Source organism: Bemisia tabaci, chromosome 2, assembly GCF_918797505.1.
Source record: "Bemisia tabaci chromosome 2, PGI_BMITA_v3".
NCBI lineage: Eukaryota > Metazoa > Arthropoda > Insecta > Hemiptera > Aleyrodidae > Bemisia > Bemisia tabaci.
In genome coordinates, this window is record NC_092794.1 from 3,349,175 (window position 1) to 3,370,241 (window position 21,067).

A 21,067-nucleotide genomic window follows, 5' to 3' on the forward strand; every position below is an offset into this window, starting at 1 on the left:
AAAATTGAAGTGCATGTTGTAGAAGGGTGGCTATACAAGGTACTATTTATTGAGGAAAATGCAATTGAAATTGTGTTGATTTTGATCACATTTAAGCCCGTTGGGTAACTTTAAACCTGTTAGCTTTAATCAACCTATATTGAACTGAAAATTGACAATAGTTTTAGTCGCTAACTTTTTGAGCTTTTCAAAACTTGAAGCATTGGTGGATCAAGAGGGGGCGGTCACAGTGGTGTGCTGCCTGCTAAGTTGAAAATCAGTTAATCTATAATTTGCCGCAAGGCCACAATGGACCAGTTTAAAAGGTACAAATTAACACATTCTGATACATGTCCTAATGAGAATTTTACCCAGAACACGATTCGGGCAACAAAAATGGATGAAACTAACTCTAATTAAGCTGTTTAACATTTTTCAATGCGTGAATTTAAACCTCGCGCTCATGAAAAAATCCAAGTCCAGTTGAGACAAATTCTGCAGTAAGCGTTACTGTAACAGTCTCTGCGGTATGAAAAGATGGCAACCTTGATTTTGGATCATCAGCTCAGCTGTCGCACGTAGTCAACACCTAGAACAACACAAGGCAGGAAGGAACATGGCTTGATTAAGAAGCCTGCCGAAACTGTTGTGGTATATGCGATTTGATTCAAGTAGACTATTGTTATTCTTGTGAGCGGGGAATTCAAAATTCTTGTGACCAATGTTAACTAAAAATGTTGATATCTTAGTTAGGAGTTGATTTCAGTAAGTCCCTTTGTGCAAATTGAGTTTAACGTGTTTTGGTTAAAAGCCATGCATCAGAACACTTCAATTTTTGCCTTGTTTACTGGTTCATTACAAAATATAATTCTGCTCGTTTCAAGGAAAATAGTGAAAGAGGTTATCACCTGGGACCAATTCATTTTTGATTATGACAAATGAGGGGCTTGGAGAACAAGGCACATAATTGCAGTTTAAGCTATTTCAAAATGTACTTGTTTGAAGTTTCGAAATTACATGGATCCTTATGGCAGAAAAATAGTTCAAACTGACTTTTTGAAATTGAAAAATAGGAATTTGGGAGCAAATTTTTCACAGAATATGCATCAAGACTAGTTTCACTTGAAATTGTTAACATCTCAATTTTTCAAAACTGCACTCATGCACCTTGTCCTCCAAGCCCCTCAATTTTACTTCAATGCAGGAATACCAGAGAGAATTTAATTGAGGCCTTGTTGTTTATGATGATTCAGGAAAAAAGATTAACATAAAAGAATCTTAAGGAAGCAGAGTTTATATAAAAGTAGGAACTTTATTTACAGTAAGTTTTTTATAATTCATTATTTACAGTTGCCTCAGCTGGTTTATCACTTTGAAGTTTACCAATTTCATTCTTGAATTTAGTGATTGTTTCTTTAGCATTTTTAAGCCGGTCCTTGTACTCACTAATTTCTTGTCTAATCTTCTTTTTGGCATTTAAAATGGCTTGTAGGGTTTTCTCCTTCTTTTCATCAACTGAAACAAATTAGAATTAGAGTCACCTAAATTAATTTTGAAGCAACTTTAAGTTAACAATGAAAAATAAGAAAACCGAGAAAAGAATAATATTAAAAGATGAACATTCCAGATACAATAAAGAATACGTTTAATCTTGCAGCCAAGGCTTCGTTCTAGGCTAACCTTCTTAGGTCTGTTTCATAATCATACCTTTGATGTAAAAGGTCTTCATTTACATCTATTCTTGCTTCATACATAGGGTGTTCAAAAAGTTTTGCACACTTCCGGATTTTGAGCGAACAAAAGCAGCTATTGATTTTCGGTTTATGTGTGCTTAAAGTAGACGTAATTACCACTAAAACAAGACCAAGAACAACTCTCTAGCTTAAAAAATGACGGAGATACAGGATTTTGTAAATGACATGTAGCGTGACCGCCTCCAGGATTTTTAGCTACAAATATGTTTATCAAGGGAAACAAGTTAAGTGAGAATTGAGTGTTTTTATTGAAAAAACTTACAAAATCTTACGGAAATTGACGGATGACACGGATGACTCAACATTCGGCTGTTTTTCGAAGTATTTTCCACCACTTTGAACACAAAGCTTCAGCCGTTCTGTCCAATTCACAAGGATCGTCTTTTCGAAGTCCTCTTGACGGAGGGTTTTGATCTAGGCTTTGGAATGGCTCTTTCCTGAGTTAAAGAAATTTCTGAGAGGCACACGGTTTGATTCCATAGCCTAGATCAAAACCGCTGTTCGAAAATGCTTCAAAACCCTCCGTCAAGAGGACTTCGAAAAGACGATCCTTGTGAATTGGACAGAACGGCTGAAGCTTTGTGTTCAAAGTGGTGGAAAATACTTCGAAAAACAGCGGAATGTTGAGTCATCCGTGTCATCCGATGAAGAAACTTGAAGTTCGTCAATTTCCGTAAGATTTTGTAAGTTTTTTCAATAAAAACATTCAATTCTCATTTAACTTGTTTTCCCTTGTTAAACATATTTGTAGCTAAAAATCCTGGAGACGGTCACGCCACATGTCATTTTCAAAACCCTGTATCTCTGTCATTTTTTAAGCGAGAGAGTTGTTCTTGGTCTTGTTTTATTGGTAATTACGTCTACTTTAAGCACACATAAACCGCAAATCGATAGCTGCTTTCGTTCGCTCAATATCCGGAAGTGTGCAAAACTTTTTGAACACCCTATGTACTAACTAAATATTCATGGCTGAGGTAAAAAAATGCGTAACTCTGATTGTGACAGTACTAATCTCCACTCTTGTGTCCCTTTTTTTAGAGGAAACTAGCCTAAGTAAAGTTTTTTTTTTTACATTTCCTGTAAATTTTCCACACTTGTTCATAACTATTCACCGACAGTTTTAAAAAGATACTGTAATTGGTTCTCTTTTACAAAAATGATACACAATTGGGGATTTTTAAATACTCGATAATATCGAAAAGGGGCCATCTTTAAGATTTTGACGAACTTACTTTCCTTAAGGAATCTACTCTTAATGGATACGCAAACCAGCCCCTAAAAGCTTACGACTGGTTTTTCCGCAAGACATCATTCAAGGTGGTCCAATTTTTCAATGATTTCTAGAGTTGGGCGGAGATGGATTTTCCACGTCACCGGATCCGGATATCGAATTTTTGTATTGGATACCGGATAATTCGCCAAGGTAACCGGATAATACCGGATTCGGATAGTGCTTTTTTGCGTAGAAAAATCTCCCAATTTCGAGCAAGAAAAATCTCCCGATTTCGCGCTTGGGACAAGAGACACACTGTGTATTACACCATCAAGACAGCCATCCACGATGTATGTACCTTCGCTCCGGCAACCTCCATATTTTTTAATGATACGATATGAGCCCGCTAAAACAAATACTAAAAAAAAAGACCTGCCAGATGAGCAGCATGGCTTTCATTGGCTTAATGGTGTGATGGGCCAGATGAATCTGATGATGGAGAGATATTATTAGAAGTATGCCTAAACAAGACAAAAGCGGAAAAAGCGCTTTGATGCTGCAATAACAAGCTGCATACTACGACATTACAATAATTGCGGAGTTACACTCAGAGTAAAAACTTTAACAGCAGGGAACTTATGCACATGTTGGTGGCATTGTTTTTTTTTATCCTCCACCTGCATCTCCGTCTTTAAAAGTGAAACACGTGGACTTTCGAAATTAGGTGTCACGTTGCATATGTGTGAATGTGCGGGAAATGTCCTTAAATCCGATAATAACAAGTTTCAAAAAGTTGAACGATTACATTGACTACTCAAAGTGTGCCAAAAAATGCCAAAATATCACCAAAATTTTCACTGCTGTAAAAGAACTATCCGGCAGGTCCATAAACCGGATATCGCAATTATCCGGCCGAATACGGATACCCGCAAAAATCGTATCTGGCCGGAGCCGGATATCCATAATCGGGCAATGCGGATAATCGCCAGACACCCGGACCAACTCTAATAATTTCGAAAAGGAGCCATCTCCAGAGAGACCAGAAGTCAACCAAAAGTGTTGTTAAAATACACTTTCTATCTTTACTGACAAGCTACTGTGTTCCTTCGATTTGCCCTTAGCTAGACAGGGAACTGTTCAGCAGTTCTAGTAACACAAAGCAACTAAGTAATAATGTTGCCATTTGAATTTGATTTCATATGTTCTGTGTCACATATTAAGATGTGTTTCACTGACACTGGCACAGAAAAAACACCACACAGTGATAATATTTTTCAGGAACGATCGCTGCACAATAGAAAAGTCCTTATATTTATGCCAAGATTACAGAATTAAACATGAAAAACTGCAAATAATATTTATTTTTTTTATTTTCTTTCAAAATTCTTGTACATAAAAGCTGGAATTACAGCCGTTATGCAGGTCAATAACAAATGAAAATATTACAATAACAAAAAAACAACAAATTATATAGCATGAAGCATATCCTTTTAGCAGTAGTAATATCAAAAAGGGGCCATCCTAATTTTAATCTTTCAGTTCCAGTATTCATTTAAATTTCTGGTTTTGCTCTGGATTTCTCCATTTCTGTCATATGCAGTATAAAACCTTCAGTCTCGAGATTTCACTAAATATTCACTTTTTGAGCAGTGTTTTGGCTCTTCTGATAAATTTAAAGAAAAGGAGATGGCCCCTCTCCAAAATTATCAATTCAGATGTTACAATGAAAATGTAAATTTTTCAACTCTAGCCCTGAAAATGCAAATTTGGTAAAAATGAAGCGGTGGCTCACAAAGGGTATTAAAAGTTGAATGCAATACTTACAATCAGTTTCAAGTTTCCACGGGCCTATGGTGGCTGGTTGAGGATTTGTTAATAACTTTTCCATGAACGCAGTTGGATCTTGAAACACTATTTCTTCATAGTACTCTGATACAAGAGTTTTTTTAGTAACTAAAACATCTGGATTTGTTAAAAAAAGCTTCAGCATGTGGTAGACTGTTACCTAAACAAAAATAAAAGTAAAGGTTACTCTGTAAAGTAAAGACTCGTTGGAGATTAAATGAAAAAATTCAATGAAGATGATATCGATTGATAACCACTCCAGAAACTGAAACAGGTGAATGATGATAATGATGTTTATTATTATGAGCCATACCTCAAAAGTTCCCTGACAGCCAGATTACTTCTTGATGGTAGCAAAGCTCTTTCATGGCCTCTTACACTTAGCTACACTGCTCGGCAGCAATAAAGGGTATGAATGCGTTATGTATTCCATTATTGTTTCAAGGCCACCACCATTGACTACCTACCTGGAAGTTGCTTTTAAAATGGCAGCCAAATGAGGCAAAAAGACACAGGTCAAAAATTACGTTTTATTCTTAAATGAAGTGATCAGAAATAGTTTCTTTCCTGCATCATTGATAGGAGGAAGTCTCTTAAGATTGGTTCTGTCTAAGAAATAAACAATTTTTACAAAATGGTCATAAATAAAAATATGAGGCCTATTGCTCCATTCGATGTGGATGGGCAGATGCAAAAAAACTTTCCTTGGAAAAAAATTCCCGCAATTGCCAGTGTCATTTCAAAGGTCAGACAATCATCACTAATTATGCCCAAGAGTTTAAAGTAGGTGTGTTGGCGCTTTTTGGCGAAAAGATGTGGTTCAGTCCAGGAAAACTGGTTTTTGATGCAATAGGCCGCCTCTTGCCCACACCTGTCCTACTCTGACGAAACTTGGGTATCATGACGACATCTATCTTGAGCCCCCCAGCAGAGTACTTGTGGCTCTACTTGATCTGGCAGAGCTGCAACATTTCTTCTACAAATGCATTCAAAAGTGTTGAAAAAACCACTTATTAGCCCAGAATTTTTCCATTAGAGACCCAAAAAAAGTTCCAGATTTAAAGCTGATAGTGCTCAGTGGGTCATACTGAACATCCTATTGAAAAACAGTACAATTTGCATGGCTACAGCTGAACCCCTCCCTTCCACAGTCAGTACCTATGGCATCCTTTTCCAAATCATTTACACATGGGTAAGACTAAATTAGAAACTGGCTGTATTTGTTCCACTTACAGGCCTTTCATTTGTGTCATGGAAATATAATTTGATGACTATTTCAAACTCTCCCCAACCAGTTTCTGTGATCTCAAAGGGTGGCTTGGTTATAACACGATTGGGATTTTCATAACTCTCGTGCAGCTTGAAATGCACTTTCTTCACATAAATAGACATATCTTCATTGTTAAATGGTTTGACATAAACGGTCCATTGATGAGTGTGTCCATCCTCTTCTCTTTTTTTCCCAAATGAGTGAGCAACATTTCCGTAGACAATTGGTTTGACCAGAGTGACACCCTGAAAAGAAAAAAAGAAAAAACCAAGATCATTCTCTCATTAAGGACTACAAAAGAAAAGAGACGCATTCTCATTAGCATGCCCAACAAAATCTGCTGCATAATTCTCACTAGTTAATTAACCTAACATCATCTTAGAGAGAATTAAATGCCTTTTCCAAACCCACACAAGGCTTCATTTGATGGCTTTCATTTTCTGAAGGCCTGGATACACGCTCAAATTTCCGTCAATTTCCGATCAAAATGATGACAAAAATGGCAGTCGAGAGTTATCTACATTGTTACCTAGAATTAATTCAAACAGCGAGTTGACTGAAATAAGCATGAAATAAGCACGGTTGTGTGGAAATCAAATGACCGATGAGACCCACAGTTCCATCATCTACGATCAAATTTTTGCAGGACGCAAAAAATTGATGGTAGATGATGTGCACCAGTCACCATTTGATCGGAAATCGATGGAAATTTGAACGTCTATCCAGGCCTTAAATTAAAGTGTCTTTCCAAAGAAGAAGATAGCGAAACGAAGAGTTTACAAGAAAGAGAATATGTGATGAAATACTTACTTTAGGCAGTGATTCAATGTAAAATAAATGTCTCCTTGATAGAATGAGCAATAATATGGAACATTTAAGTTTTTAGATGTTTGAGGGCCAAAACACTACTGACCAAGTTCTTCAAAATTATTATTTGCCATTTTACACTTTATAGTTGTAAGAGATGAACCAATAAGAAGTCGCTGGGCTGACAACAAAAGGATTGCCAATCATCTTTATGAAACTTGCTGCATAATACAAGGATTTCTTCTAGGAGATAACCTGAAATTCAATAAACATCTCTGCGGAGAGTCAAATCCCGGATAAATACCAGAAGTTACCTTAAGGCGGCCACCGGAGTCTGGACCAAATTCTGTGACAGCTGCCATTATGAACTTGTGTTGAAATAGGATTGACCAGTGCCAACAAACATCCTGAGAGATTAAGGGCTGAAAAGAATAAGACTACATTCAATCCAAAAAGTTAAATACGAATTTTCATCTTTCAACTGAAAAGTATTACCTGATGAATTGCTCATCATGAAACTTCATACTCTGCAGGATTAAGATACAACTTTCTCCACCGTAACATCAGAAGTATTTCAGGAAAGCTGTTGTTACAGCTAAAGACGTAGACCCCGCCCCCCCTCCTTTCTCTCTTATATTTGACATTATGACTCTCATCCACATCATTGCCCCTTTCTGGTGAATTGCCTTCAGTTCAACTGATATATTTTTTTTCGTTATCTAAACTGTGATGATTCAATGAATCGGTCAATCTTACCTACGACTTTTGATTCTAATTCCATTCCTGATTCAATGTAATTTTTTTACCGGTAAAACCACTTGTTTAAATTCTCTTTGTTCAACCCCTTGTGCTCTCAGGAGCTTTTAACGGATCAGTTACCGATGGTCACGTAAGTATGCATCGTTAGTGATGATCAGGTCTCTGTCATTATCAAGCTTTCTGGCTACAGTATATGATAATGGATTAGTTGCACTGGTCATAGAATCATGTTTCAATGTTTGATTCTTGTAGATTAGGAAAAAAAATAAGATCTGTCTCAACTGCAACTTTCTTTGATCAATATTAACCGAGATATCGTCCTTTGAAAAGTCAGGTTTTTGACGTAATCCACCACGGCAGTGACACCCTTGGTCTCTTCTTCTTTTGTTTGATCACTAATGCAGAGGATACAACGCAAAACTTCAACATATGAATTCACACTTTAAAGATACCTACTCATATCGGGAGATAATGCACTCGCAGCGATGAGATTAGGCGGTCAGTCAGTTCACCTGAGTTTGTTTACGTTTAACGTCGCTGAAACCTCGGCATCACTGTTTGAGCAAAAGAGGAAGAAACCAAGGGTGTCACTGCCACGGTGGATGATGTCAAAAGCCTGACTTTCCAAAGGGCAATATCTCGGTTAATATTGAACGTAGAAAGTTGCGGTTTGGACAGATTAATTATTTTCAGCTAATCTACAAGAATAAAGCATCAAAACACGATTTAATGACCAGCACAACTGACCCATTATTTCATTGGAGCTAATGGCATGTAAGTTAGCAGGGCTGTGGAGCACTAACGCGACTTTGTTTCAAGCCGCTTCACTACACTACCATGGCTGTGTTGGAAAGCAGCTTCAAACAAAGCCGTGTAGGTGCGCAATATCTACTAGCAGTTGTATCCTTTCTGTCTGCAAGCGGCTGAGCTGTCATTATCAAATGGTGGTCCAGGATCAACTGAAAACGACAACAATGTTTTGCTTCTGATTTATGCAGGTACCCAAAAACCAACACCTTCCCCCAAAGGGATACTACCAGATTTTCCTACTGAATGTGACAGTCAATTGCAAACAAATGCCAACTTACCTGATGCGAGTCTTACTCACTTTTATGTGATCAAATGTTACTAAATCAAATGTTTCAACAGAGATTACGTGCGTGAGATGAAGTTAATTAAAACTCAGGGAATCTTACCGAATCACGGATACTGGCTAATATGGTCAAACGAATAGAAGAGACAGGACTTAATTTGAGGTGTCAGTTTTGGCTGTCCAGTGCAATTTATGAATTTAAATCGTTTGAATTTGAATTGAAAGTTATAAGATTCAACCATGAAAAAAATAGACTATAAATATATTTCTTCTTGTATTTCTTCCATGATTCAACGAAGTTTATGGAGGTTATGTTTTGATTCGATTTGTTTTTTTCTGAGTTTTGGTGACGTCACATAGTGGCGCTACCAATCACCAAGCCCGAAGCCTAGTATCGCCTCCTATTGGCTGGCTTCTTTGTTTCAACTGCCCCCGCCCCCCTGCCCCTGCAGGTGACGTTTAGATTAGTAACCTCATAATTTTCATTTTCTCCTTTTGTTTTGTTGTGCACTCTGTATATATTTTAAATAAAAGTTGAGAAACTGTGGCGAATTCGTATTAGCAAGGTAATTTTCTCACCTTTTATCCTTTTGCTCATCATCTAAGTCTCCTATGTTGGAATAATTTTGCGGGACCACCACTGAAAATTTCGCTACATACAGTTCAGGAACTAGAGAGCAACCAGCTAGGGAAGTTGGCCAAATTTATACACACCATCTCCTATAGGCTCTTGAGCCTTGTTGTGGGTCATTTCTCATCAATTTGCCTCATAATCATTCCTAAATCACCTGTTACATCTTGCGCAAATTGTTCATCCCTTCAAAGTAATTACCACCAAGGCTCTTGCTCTGAACCTCTCAAAATCTTGATCAACGTCTTCCGCAATTTCTGCATTATGGTAACCTATTCACATTTAACATAAACTGACTGCATCGCAACATGTAGTTCTAGTTTAGAATTTAAAATACGGTAACCTGAGCCCCTCAATTGTTAGGAACTCACCCAATAAACATCTGCAGACCAACATTAAGATTCAGTGAATTGTTCTAAACTAGGTCTCGGCAGGTTCGGAGGGAAATTCGGATCTTAGTTAAAATTTCAAGCATATCTGGGTTTCTTTGTAATATCTGAGGATTGGACGTGAAATTCATCCTAACATTTTCATGATTTATGTATTGTGGTCCTTTGGCTGAAATACATGAAGTGAGTGACTGACGTCATCAGCGATATTACTCATCGCATTTTTTATAAGTCAGATGAATCTTCTAACCTGCTGAAATTATTTCATCACTTTCTGGAGGTATAACTAATTATTTTTATTTACTCAGAATGGGACATTGTTAGCAAGAGCCATCAAGTAGACTGTAACCTTAAAACCGTTCCACCTCCGGTCAACTCTGACCATTCATTGAACGTACGGAGCTGAATCATCCAAAACGAATCTTCATTTACACACTGTTTCACTGGTCTTATTTAAAGTTATTTTAAAGTGAAGAAAGATTAATAATGGCAGAGAATCAATTTTTTACATTGAGGAACGAAAGCAGTCTGATTTGGTAACTAGGCTGAACCTTGTAGTCCTTCTCAGTTTCTGTAATCATCCAACGGTATCAATGATCAAATTCTCAAATGAGCAGGTGTATTCATCGGACAGCTCAATTTTACATCTGATTATAGCAGCAGGTTTGACCTATGTTTTGCTAATTAGTCGATGGAAAAGCTGATTGTAAACTGATCATGTTGATACCATTAAGTGAAATCCTGGCACCCCTCTCCTTCCAAATGACCTGATTACACCAAGCATTTGCTTGTAAATGATTGAATCTTTCACAATTTTCAGGTATTTCCATTGTTCCATCATACGTTCCTTCCTAAGAATTTGACAATGGATCTACTCCCTTGCAAGAAGACAATGCACATTAAAACCGGAGTGTTGGTCATGGACCGATCAGCCTGGTCATTGTACCCCTCTCTTCTTCTTTTTCTGCTTATCAGAAACTCTAATTTTCACTATTCGGAAGCATTACGAAAAGCTGAGCTTTTTTACCATCATCATCCCCTCCCCCTATGCTGTACTAACTCCCCCCCTCCCCTAGTGAATTAGACCCCCTCCTTGTGAGCAAATTACAGAATACCTTAGCAGTATGAGCCTTTTCCCAAGCATTTTGATTAATTGCCTCTGAATTCCAATGAGAATTGCAAGAACTCTCTGATTTAATTTAAATATAAGGCTCCAAATCTCAATAATCCACGCAGGTCTCAGCAGAAATTTTGGTAATGTCTCTTCCATTTTAAATTTGACGAGGGGCTCAGCTTTCAGTCGCCTCTTTTTTCCTCCAATCCAGTTTTTTTGACAGATGAGATTCTGTAAAATGGTTCAAATGCTTCTTGGCACCCTTGTTTAACCGTATCAGCCATTCCAGACATCAGGAAGAGAGGCGGCTAAGGACTTGTATCTCTTATGAACTATTTTCTAAGAATGTTCTGTGAAGATTGCTACTCATTCTCTTAAGCAATTATGTAAGCAAAGTATAGCAATTTCCAAGTACAGGTCAACGTTAACTACCAATGCCTGGTATCCAACAGATATTATTGGTGCGTCGTCGAAGTAAACTTGTCCGATTCCGTTTGGTTCTTCTGTTTGCAAATGCAACCTAATGGGCTCATTGACCTCCTGAGATGCTTAAGAATTTGGTAGAAACGTTAGGCTTTCATATGTAAACACACAAGTCATCCGGTATTTCTAACGGAGTCCAACGGTGCCATTTGAAATCGGATAATTCTGTTTCCAAGCAGTTCCAAACAGTTTACTTCGACAGTGCAGATTATAAACTTTGTTTATGTTATGCACAAGCTAGTTCAGCAGCAGCTCGGCACAGGAGACCAGAGGATGTTTTTCTATTATGAGAACTTTAACTGAGGAATGTCATTTTCTTTTCTATTTATCCCTGAAACATGTGATTGTGTTTGTGGCTGCTGCAAATCTTTCTTTGAATGTAGATGTCTGCAACTTTATCATTCATTTTTTCAAGAAATGTTTAATTAATTCATGTTGATGTACCTCCTGGATTTTTGCAGACTCAATGTTGTGGCGGAGATTCAGTTTTAATTGCTGAAATTAAATCTGTATACGTTCATGTCATCTTGCAGAATATGATTAGTCGTCCATAATAGGCAAGTCAGTTTTTTGCTATCAATCTAGGAATCCTGCAAGTATGTACCAGAATAATTCCTGTATTAATTTTCCTTGTAATCCATTAATGGAAACACCTTTTTGGCCGAAAATTGAAGCTTAATTTGCTCAGTCATTATACTTGTATACTGGGTGTTTCAGAGCACCCGCCCACTATCTTTTTCTTGGAAACAGCCAAAAATTGAGCTTTGGGAAGAAAAATTAAAACTCAATTTTCGGCCATTTCCGAGACAAAGATAGTGGACAGGAGCTATGGAACATCGGTAAATGCCCACTGTGTAGCAGTTCAATTCATCATCCAGCTACCATTGAACTCAGGTTCATGGTCAACAAAACTTTTATTATTTATCTTTTGTGTGATAAAACAATCTCTTTTCAGTTTTTGTCTATAACAGTATCCTTATTTGGGCTCTCTTTTTTTTTTTTTTTTTTTTTTTTATCGAGATAACTTTCTCAATGTCACGCAGTTTCAAGGAAGTAAAAAATGGCTCAAAGAATATATTTCCAAGAAATTCAATGCTTCGGTGTTAATACCTTGACAAAAATTAGATTTAATTTTCCCTGGAAATGGACATGTGGCGTCCAAAACATTACCCACAAAACAAATCTACTCTCATATAAGTAGTAGCGAAGATAGTGTTTCAAAGAAATGGTGATCGGCTGAAGAGACAGAAAACCAACGTATATTTACTGTCTAAAAATGTTACTCATTCTGAAAAGAAAACTTTTTAAAAAGATGATTTTTTGCTAACTTTACCTGATCAGCATCATATTCTTTTTACTACTAGGAACCTAGAAGAAAAGGATTCTGAATAACTGTACCAACTTCAGATTAACCTCATTTAGAAAACTCGACATATTTCAAAATCTCAGTCAATTTAAAACATAGAGTACATAGATTAAAAAGAACTTGAATTTCTTATAGTAATGGTGTACCTTAACAAATAATGATTAATCATTGAATTTTTGGTCAAGTTTGCTCTAAAACAGTGTTCGAAACTCACTTTTGAGTTGTAGGAGCCATGTGGCGCATCAAGCCTGATTTGTAGGCGCCATTGAAGATTTTTTAGGGGCCAAATTCACTTTTTGCCTATATATTTCGGCGCATTTAGTGAAAAATTAGACGCAAAATGTTTTCGTAACACGACTAGTAGGTAGCTGTAATTTGGGGAAGACAAAAACACTAAGAATGAAATCGTTAAGAATAGAAAAAGCAAGCTTTCACTTGTATTGCTGAAAATTCTGAGTTTTTTCAATTAAAATACATTTGTTTTTCTTTCTTTATGTGACTTCCTGTGAAAATCCAGATTTTTAGGGGCCACGTTGGCGCAGAGCCTTCATTTTTTAGGCGCATTTGGCGCGTTGGCCTGTGAGTTTCAAACTCTGCTCTAAAAGCACCTAGTTCTTGTATCACGTTAAATCAGACTGAGTAGTAATGCCCAGTTTCAGCATACCTAATACTCTCTCTTCCTGTATCCAGGTCGTTTTTATTTTTCTGATTTGAACTGTTTTTCATACTTTCAGAAACCAGTCATCACACGAATTGTACCAGGTGCCTTTGTATCATGAATGTATAAAATTTTCAAATTCTCTGTAACATTACTCCTTGCGCTTTTGTTGGTAAGACACCTTTCCGCTTCATTAGAGTTATCTTAATTTTTTTCATGAAATGTTGCCACTTGGTTTGTTAAGGAGGGATTCAGGTCATCTTCCGCAGGAAAAATTTGTAGGACACTAACAAGGCATCCTTAGTCATCATGAACATAAAGAGCAAAGCCTTTTTAGTGTTGTTTTTTCAAATTCAAGTGAGTAAACTATCGATACTGCTAGTTCTGATCACACTCTGATAAGGTCTTTCTTTTCCGGCACTATCGGACCTGTGAGAGCTGTGTTGTCCTGTATATGCCTGGCTGATGAGTTTTTTGGTAAAGCAAGAGTGAGCTTTTAAAAGCCTATCTTTCTCCATTTAGCCATAAATATTAAATTTTGAAAAGAGAATTGGCTAAATTTCCCAGACAAAAGAGAAATTGCACTGCTCCATTTTCTTAGCAAGCTCATGCTTTGTGTTTTCATGACAGCTCTTGGTTTTTCGAGTGTACTTAAGCTTTTCAATGTTTGTCTCTATTTTCCAGTACTTTGAAAGCAAAATGAGTTATTTGGAATTACTAGTATTTGTCAGAACTATTTTGTGTTTATGTGTAATATTGGTTCTCTCTTTTTGATCACCATAGCTTTCAGTATTAAAATGAAAGGAGGCATTTTTTTCCATCTTTCAAAGAGACTCACCTAGTTAGATATGGCTCTTTCTGGTCTTATTTAACCTGTAGAAAGTATTAGCTTTAGAATCAAATCTTTTATCATTATGATATTGAAATGTTTTTGGAATGTATGCCATTACCATGCATCGCATTCAGTTTATGACTCCTCATCAGTCCGCAATGTCTTCGAACTCTTGGATCCCTCGAAAATTGTAATATTCATGGTTAACATCTAAAAGATATCAACAATGATAACCAAGGTAAAATTGCAGTATTGTTAGATATGTATTAATGACTCCAAGCATTTCAATGTGCTCTGAAAGTATCGCTCAATAGATTTGATCGTCAAAGAGTGATTAATTCGAGTAGAGTCTGGTTTTTCATTTGAACAAAAAATTCAAATTTTTCAGAATCAGTGCTCAATAAAAACCTTATTATCTTGTTTGGAGTTGATATCAGTAATGTTCGTTGCGCAAATTATGTTTTATGTGAAATTTTGAAGAGGAAACATAAATCAGAATGTTGAAGGTGTTGGGCGCTCTGTGGAAGAATCAACAGTTTGTACCACCGCAGTAGATGATGTAATATGTTTTCAGCGTCTATATTAGAGCAAAAATTTGGCATTTGAACAGATTTCATCAATTTTTGCCCATCCACAAACTCAAACCATCAAAACACGATTCTGTGTCTAGCCAAATTGTTCCATTTATGCTCTACCCCAAAAAATGGTGTTTAAGTCAGGAGGCAATGAAATGAATTATTATTTATGAAGCCCTGTGGTTGCCGGCTGTTAGGAAAAATGAGGAATAGTCAGGGAATTCGCGACGATCGGGAAAAGTCAGGGCATCTCTGGCACATCTACTAATCCCTAAAACATCCCTGATCTTCCAACTGTTTACCCCTCTAGGGAAGGTTTAACGTTAACGGTTAAAGTTTAGCAAAAAATAGTATAGGTATTTAAGAAAAGAAAAAGAAGGTGGAATTTTTTTCAAAGGTCAGGGAAAGTCAGGGAATTTAAAGATAAAGAAATGATGGCAACCCTGATTTATGAAACTATTATTGTTGCAGGAAAGAAGCTGTAATGTCTTACAACGATCAAGCGATGGCAAGTCACAAAAGGGATTGTAATCCTGGTCTGAAGCAGATTGATCTTGATCAAATATGGGACGATTTACGAGAAGGCATCGAGCAAGTTTACAATCGGCAGTTCATGCCGAAGCCACGGTACATGGAACTGTATACCCATGTCTACAACTACTGCACAAGTGTTCATCAAAAGGTTCAACGAAATGGCTCCACCTCAAAGCAGAAAAAAGGACCCAACAACCCGGGTGGCGCGCAGTTAATCGGTTTAGAACTGTACAAAAAGCTCAGAGACTTCTTACGTAATTATTTAATCAATCTGCTGAAAGATGGCGTAGATTTAATGGATGAGGATGTTCTTCAATTCTACACACGTCAATGGGAAGAATACCAGTTCAGTTCAAAGGTTCTCAACGGGGTTTGTGCATATTTGAATAGGCATTGGGTGCGGCGAGAGCATGAAGAAGGAAAGAAAACGATCCGAGAAATTTATCAACTAGCTTTGTTAACATGGCGTGATCATTTATTCAAGCAGCTTAACAAGCAAGTAACAGCTGCTGTACTTAAACTCATTGAAAGAGAAAGAAATGGTGAAACTATCAATACTCGTCTTGTCAGTGGTGTTATTAATTGTTACGTGGAGTTAAGTCTCAATGAGACAAGCCCTGTTGGCAAAGGATTGAACTTAACCGTGTACAAAGACTCATTTGAAAATGTTTTCTTAGAAGACACTGAAAGGTTTTATAATCGAGAGAGTACAGAATTTCTGAGACAGAACCCTGTCACAGAGTACATGAAAAAAGCAGAGCAACGCTTAGCTGAAGAAGGAAAACGAGTTCAAGTTTACCTCCATGAAACAACACTTGATCGGCTTTCCAAATGTTGTGAGCAGGTGCTAATTGAAAAACACTTAGAAATATTTCATGCCGAGTTTCAAAATCTCCTTGATGCAGACAAAGATGAAGATCTTGGAAGAATGTATCAGTTAGTGGCACGAATCCCAGATGGTTTAGGAGAATTAAGAAATCTGTTAGAGAGCCATATTGCTGCGCAAGGTCTTCAGGCCATCGAAAAATGTGGTGAGAGTGCATTGAATGATCCGAAAGTTTATGTAAATGCTACTTTGGAAGTACATAAGAAATATAATGTACTCGTGTTAACTGCTTTCAACAATGATTCTGGTTTTGTTGCTGCGTTAGACAAGGCTTGTGGTCGCTTTATCAACAATAATGCAGTCACAAGAATAGCAAACGCGAGCTCAAAGTCACCAGAATTACTAGCCAAGTTTTGCGATATCCTGCTGAAAAAATCGAGCAAAAATCCAGAGGAGGCAGAGTTGGAGGATACCTTGAATCAAGTGATGGTTGTGTTCAAGTATATCGAGGATAAAGATGTTTTCCAAAAATTTTACAGCAAAATGCTGGCGAAGCGACTGGTCCAGCACATGTCTGCTAGTGATGATGCTGAAGCCTCTATGATTTCAAAATTGAAACAAGCTTGTGGATTTGAATACACCTCCAAACTTCAGCGCATGTTCCAGGATATAGGAGTTTCAAAAGACTTAAATGAACAGTTCAAAAATCATCTTATTAGTTCAAATGAGCCGCTAGATATCGATTTCAGTATCCAAGTTTTATCATCGGGATCATGGCCCTTCCAGCAATCGTTCCTTTTCTCACTGCCAGCTGAATTAGAAAAGAGTGTACACAGGTTTACTTCATTTTACAGTGGTCAACATTCTGGCCGGAAATTGAACTGGCTCTATAACATGTCCAAAGGTGAACTACACACAAATTGTTTCAAAAATCGTTACACTCTCCAAGCATCGACATTCCAAATGGCTGTCTTACTCGAGTTCAATGTGCATAAAAAACTGAGCGTCCTTCAGTTGAGCGAGCACACCGGAATAAAGTTTGACTTTCTAATTCAGGTTCTCCAGATTTTACTTAAGTCTAAATTGCTTATCTGTGATGATGATGAAGCAGATATCCACTCTCAATCACAGATATCTGTCTATTCAGGATACAAAAACAAAAAACTTCGTGTCAATATTAATATTCCAATGAAAACAGAAATGAAGATAGAACAGGAAACAACACATAAACATATTGAAGAGGATCGTAAATTATTAATCCAAGCTGCCATTGTTCGCATTATGAAAATGCGCAAAGTATTGAAGCATCAGCAATTAGTTGGTGAAGTATTGACGCAGCTGGCTCTCAAGTTCAAACCAAAAGTTCACATCATCAAGAAATGTATCGATATTCTAATTGAAAAAGAATACCTCGAGAGAACAGAGGGTCAAAAGGATACGTACAGTTATTTAGCTTGAATTTTTAATTGCTGCTTCTTTTTGTGCGCTTCTCAATTTGTTAAAGATGTCTCAGCTCTATTCTCACCCCTCCTTCTACTAAATATTTTATTTCTCTCCTTCTTATTGAGACATCAATGTTTGTCAAAAAGTGAAATGAAAATAGGTTTTTAAATGCATTATTTTAGACACTACTCTTTGGTGGTCAATTAATACCAGGTTGTGCTTATATTTTCCATTCTCACATGTGATTCTTGGCATCTAAACAAGAAAATTTCATTGTTACAAATTGACCTCGCGCAGAATGATGATTGATTTACATTAAAAGAATTTAAAAAAACCGAATTAATTTCGCATTAATTTTAGCAATCAGCTCTTTTATTTCTTACTCTTCATTTTTTATCACCTCGTGTTTGTGGCAAGAAGTATATTGATACATAAAAAATGGATCAACTGTGCAACATCATTCTTCAGTTTGTGCACTAAGAGCTTAGCAAGGAGAAGTCATTCTAACTGATCTTAAGACAAGCCAGACTAATAACCGAGCGGTTACAGTAACTCCTGCAAGAAGGTCATTGTTCTTCAACGCTTAAGTCTTCTTCATGTTTTTAGCATTCCCATTCCTCAATGAATGGAGCCAATCTTCAAAATTTTAGTTGCAAAATCACTGGATAACTGGACAGGAATAGAAATATGGCATCACAAGATATGTCCTTTCATCGAAATTTCACTGAAAATAAATTTTTTTGCAAAACTTGTTGAATTTTCCAAAATTACCCCATAAGTAACTAATAATCATTTACTACTTACCTATTAATTAGTTCACTCAACTGCCTGATTTTAAAAAAAACCAAATTTTCAAGTATGTCAGGTTTGCTATTGAATACAAACATTGACATTTGACAATTAATTGAAATTCAACGATTAATTTCTCCTCACCTGGTACAAGATACCTGCAAACCTTTTAAGATAAAATCAGCTCACCCCAAAAATAATATCATCATAAGGCACACTTAAATTTGTTCTGTCCTCATTCTGGTTCTCGGAAGGCTTTCTTTTTATAACTAGTAGAAAGCCTCAATTGATGAGCACTGTTATCTCCAAATTTTAGTCAGTGTGTCCAATTTTGAAACCCATCGTATGTCTGCAGTGTTTTGCTTAAAATTTAATACAAATACATGTGTTGTGGAGCATGACCTAGAACCCTGTCTAGTGCTCCATTAGCCTGGATGCACGGATTGGTAAGAAGTTGACAACCCCCCCCCCCCCTTCCCTGCGCACACTTTCTGACAGCACATAATAAAGGTTATTTTAGTGCTACACATTATTAAAATCCACAATAATGACTTGATGATAAAAAATTGTGTTTTCTGTTAACAACTTATCTTGCGTTAATCTACCTTTAGTAGCATCTATTTACGTTTTTTTGCAGTGGAAAGGATTTTCTCACACAAATGAAAGTTTAGCAGCAAGGAAGAATAATCAAGTCGATCAATCAATCTATTTTTTTTTTTTCACCTAAAGTCCACGCCACATAAGTTTATGCTTTTTTAGACTGTAGCAGAAGATTGCCTGGTGTCATTTTAGCATGGAAAATAGGTGCAACAGTCAAGATGGTGGGTTTTCTGTTGCAGTCTAAAAGTGTGTAAATTTATTTTTAATGGATTCTAGGATTGTTTTTTGTCAGAGGGCTGTAATCATCTCCAGCTCTTTTCTTTTTTAATTATCCTACTGTATTTTATCAACTATTCTGAGTATTGTTGAAGCGATTAATTTTGGCACAACCAGTTTGACTTGAAGTGGTTCAATATCAGTGGAAGTTGTGAGCAAGAAAATAAAAGAAGAGAAAGGAGAAATGAAGTCTTAAAAAATCAAGATCTAAATGTGGAAGGGTTATGACCATTTTTGTTAAGTTCTTAAAATACTTTGGTTGAGGCCATAATCTCGAATTGTACATCATGTCAAATCTTGTCCGACTTTAAAACTGTTGTCAACATTTATCGTTTGTATTTTTTGTCTCTCTAACAATATTCCTTTTTCTAGTGGGGCATTTCTTCGTCATTGTTACTAAAAAAAGAGAGGAAATCAGCAAATTAATTGTTATCAATTTTTAGTTGAATTTGATTCTCTTCAGTTAAAATTGAGTGCTTTGTAAATAATTGGTAGGCTAGTTCATTATTTTTTTCCTCCCTTTTTTTTCTTTTTTTTTTGTTTTCTAGTTTGTATCATTTCTCCCTCACTCCATCTGTATGAGCTGTGTAAGGCTCTTCACTTTGCTACGCAAGTCACTAGCCATAACTCCTTTCTCCCTTATTGTTTCCCTTTTCTTTTTTGGTCAAAATACATGTGGGAACCATCATTTCAAACTTGATCAGAATGGTAGAAAGACGCAATTTTTGGAGAAGAGTTTGGTAGGCATGCAAAGCACTATCCGTTGTACAGTTTTATCAATCTTTGAGTCTTTGAATTGAAATGTTAATACCCTCAAATCTCAATAAATATATTTATATAATACTTATATTTGCATTTTTTGTTTGTGCAACAGCGCATCATTTCCTTTCTTCAATTGAAATCAGCATTAGTAAATTTACGTGGAGCGTCTTTAGAACTTTTAGAACCAATTTTCATCTGAGGACTAAAATTCTCACTATACGAACAGGTCACACTAGTTATTGATGTCAGACATACATCAAAGAAAGGGAGTGTGAATTTTTAGCTCAATAACTCCTCAAAAGTTGGTGTGAAAATAAGAAGCTTTTTCTGACATCTTTAAGTGTGCAACCGACAGGTAGAAACTTTAAATTCTCATTTCCACAGTTTGCCTGCAGCTAAAGCTAGATGTCCAGAATTCCTAGAATGAAATTCCAAAGATAAAAAAGAAAAAGTTAATCCATCCGGTCACAAATTTAAAAGTTTCCTCCTCTGCATGGGGTGCATTTCGAGTGGGCTATGTTTTTTATGTTTCTAGCAGCAGAGAACTGATTACGTCTCAGTATACTTACACAAAATTTTACAAAATTTGAATTTAGTGAACGTTACCACTCAGGGACAGTGATTGAAGTATTGAAACTGAATTGCCATTTAATGCAATGAAATTCTTCTTCTTTTCTCTACTGTGTAACAGCAAAAAGTATTTTTACATCTTTTGGTTATTAAATGCCAATTTTATAAGTGATCCATAGATGACAAGCTCGCCAATGTATCAGAACAATAGGCTATTTGCAACGCCAAGAAAAATTGCAACTTACTTATGTTTTATTGCACTAAACTGTGAATGGCGTCCCTTCAATTAGTAGATAGGGCGAACATACACAACAATCTTTTGCTGCAGCATTTAGTTTACGATGTAGGTAGGTATAATTTGCGATTTATTGCAATCCATCCTTTTTAGGAGTCTCATAATAATCTAGGAAAATCTTTGATTTACAATAGTATCATAAAAAGAAAAAAAATCTCAAGTTGCCAGGCTAATAGGTAATGGGAGGAGATTGATTCTGAAATG

General features: G+C 36.5%; 2 protein-coding genes across 6 annotated transcripts; one reads left to right on the forward strand and one right to left on the reverse strand.

Annotated features, from left to right (window-relative positions):
• Positions 1–1,271: 1,271 nt before the first annotated feature.
• On the reverse strand, positions 1,272–9,022 carry Gas41 (YEATS domain-containing protein 4 Gas41). Of its 3 annotated transcripts, none has more exons than XM_019048468.2 (5): positions 8,824–9,022; positions 7,183–7,290; positions 6,025–6,306; positions 4,771–4,951; positions 1,272–1,494 (listed from the first exon to the last, which is right to left on the reverse strand). In XM_019048468.2, the coding sequence occupies exons 2-5, from the start codon at positions 7,228–7,230 to the stop codon at positions 1,310–1,312; spliced, it is 696 nt and encodes a 231-aa protein (XP_018904013.1). In that variant the 5' UTR covers positions 7,231–7,290; positions 8,824–9,022; the 3' UTR covers positions 1,272–1,309. The 3 variants fall into 3 exon arrangements, with proteins under 3 accessions (XP_018904013.1, XP_018904016.1, XP_018904015.1); XM_019048471.2 differs by having other exon boundaries at positions 8,736–9,022; XM_019048470.2 differs by having other exon boundaries at positions 8,716–9,022.
• Positions 9,023–9,138: 116 nt separating this feature from the next.
• On the forward strand, positions 9,139–20,083 carry Cul1 (cullin 1). 3 transcript variants are annotated; one of them, XM_072296581.1, is made up of 4 exons: positions 9,139–9,286; positions 11,799–11,933; positions 13,438–13,533; positions 15,240–20,083. In XM_072296581.1, the coding sequence occupies exon 4, from the start codon at positions 15,253–15,255 to the stop codon at positions 17,584–17,586; it is 2,334 nt and encodes a 777-aa protein (XP_072152682.1). In that variant the 5' UTR covers positions 9,139–9,286; positions 11,799–11,933; positions 13,438–13,533; positions 15,240–15,252; the 3' UTR covers positions 17,587–20,083. The 3 variants fall into 3 exon arrangements, with proteins under 3 accessions (XP_072152682.1, XP_018903983.1, XP_018903984.1); XM_019048438.2 differs by having other exon boundaries at positions 11,799–11,894; XM_019048439.2 differs by lacking the exon at positions 9,139–9,286 and adding an exon at positions 9,389–9,618 and having other exon boundaries at positions 11,799–11,894.
• Positions 20,084–21,067: the final 984 nt, after the last annotated feature.

Excerpts from the sequence above, each read along its gene's own strand:
- Gas41 (XM_019048468.2), bottom strand. The coding sequence starts at position 7,230 with ATGGCAGCTGTCACAGAATTTGGTCCAGACTCCGGTGGCCGCCTTAAG. Across the intron at positions 6,307-7,182 it reads ACTCCGGTGGCCGCCTTAAG|GGTGTCACTCTGGTCAAACC; the intron begins GTAACTTCTGGT and ends TTTTCTTTTCAG. Across the intron at positions 1,495-4,770 it reads GTGGAAACTTGAAACTGATT|TTGATGAAAAGAAGGAGAAA; the intron begins GTAAGTATTGCA and ends AATTTGTTTCAG.
- Cul1 (XM_072296581.1), top strand. The coding sequence starts at position 15,253 with ATGTCTTACAACGATCAAGCGATGGCAAGTCACAAAAGGGATTGTAAT.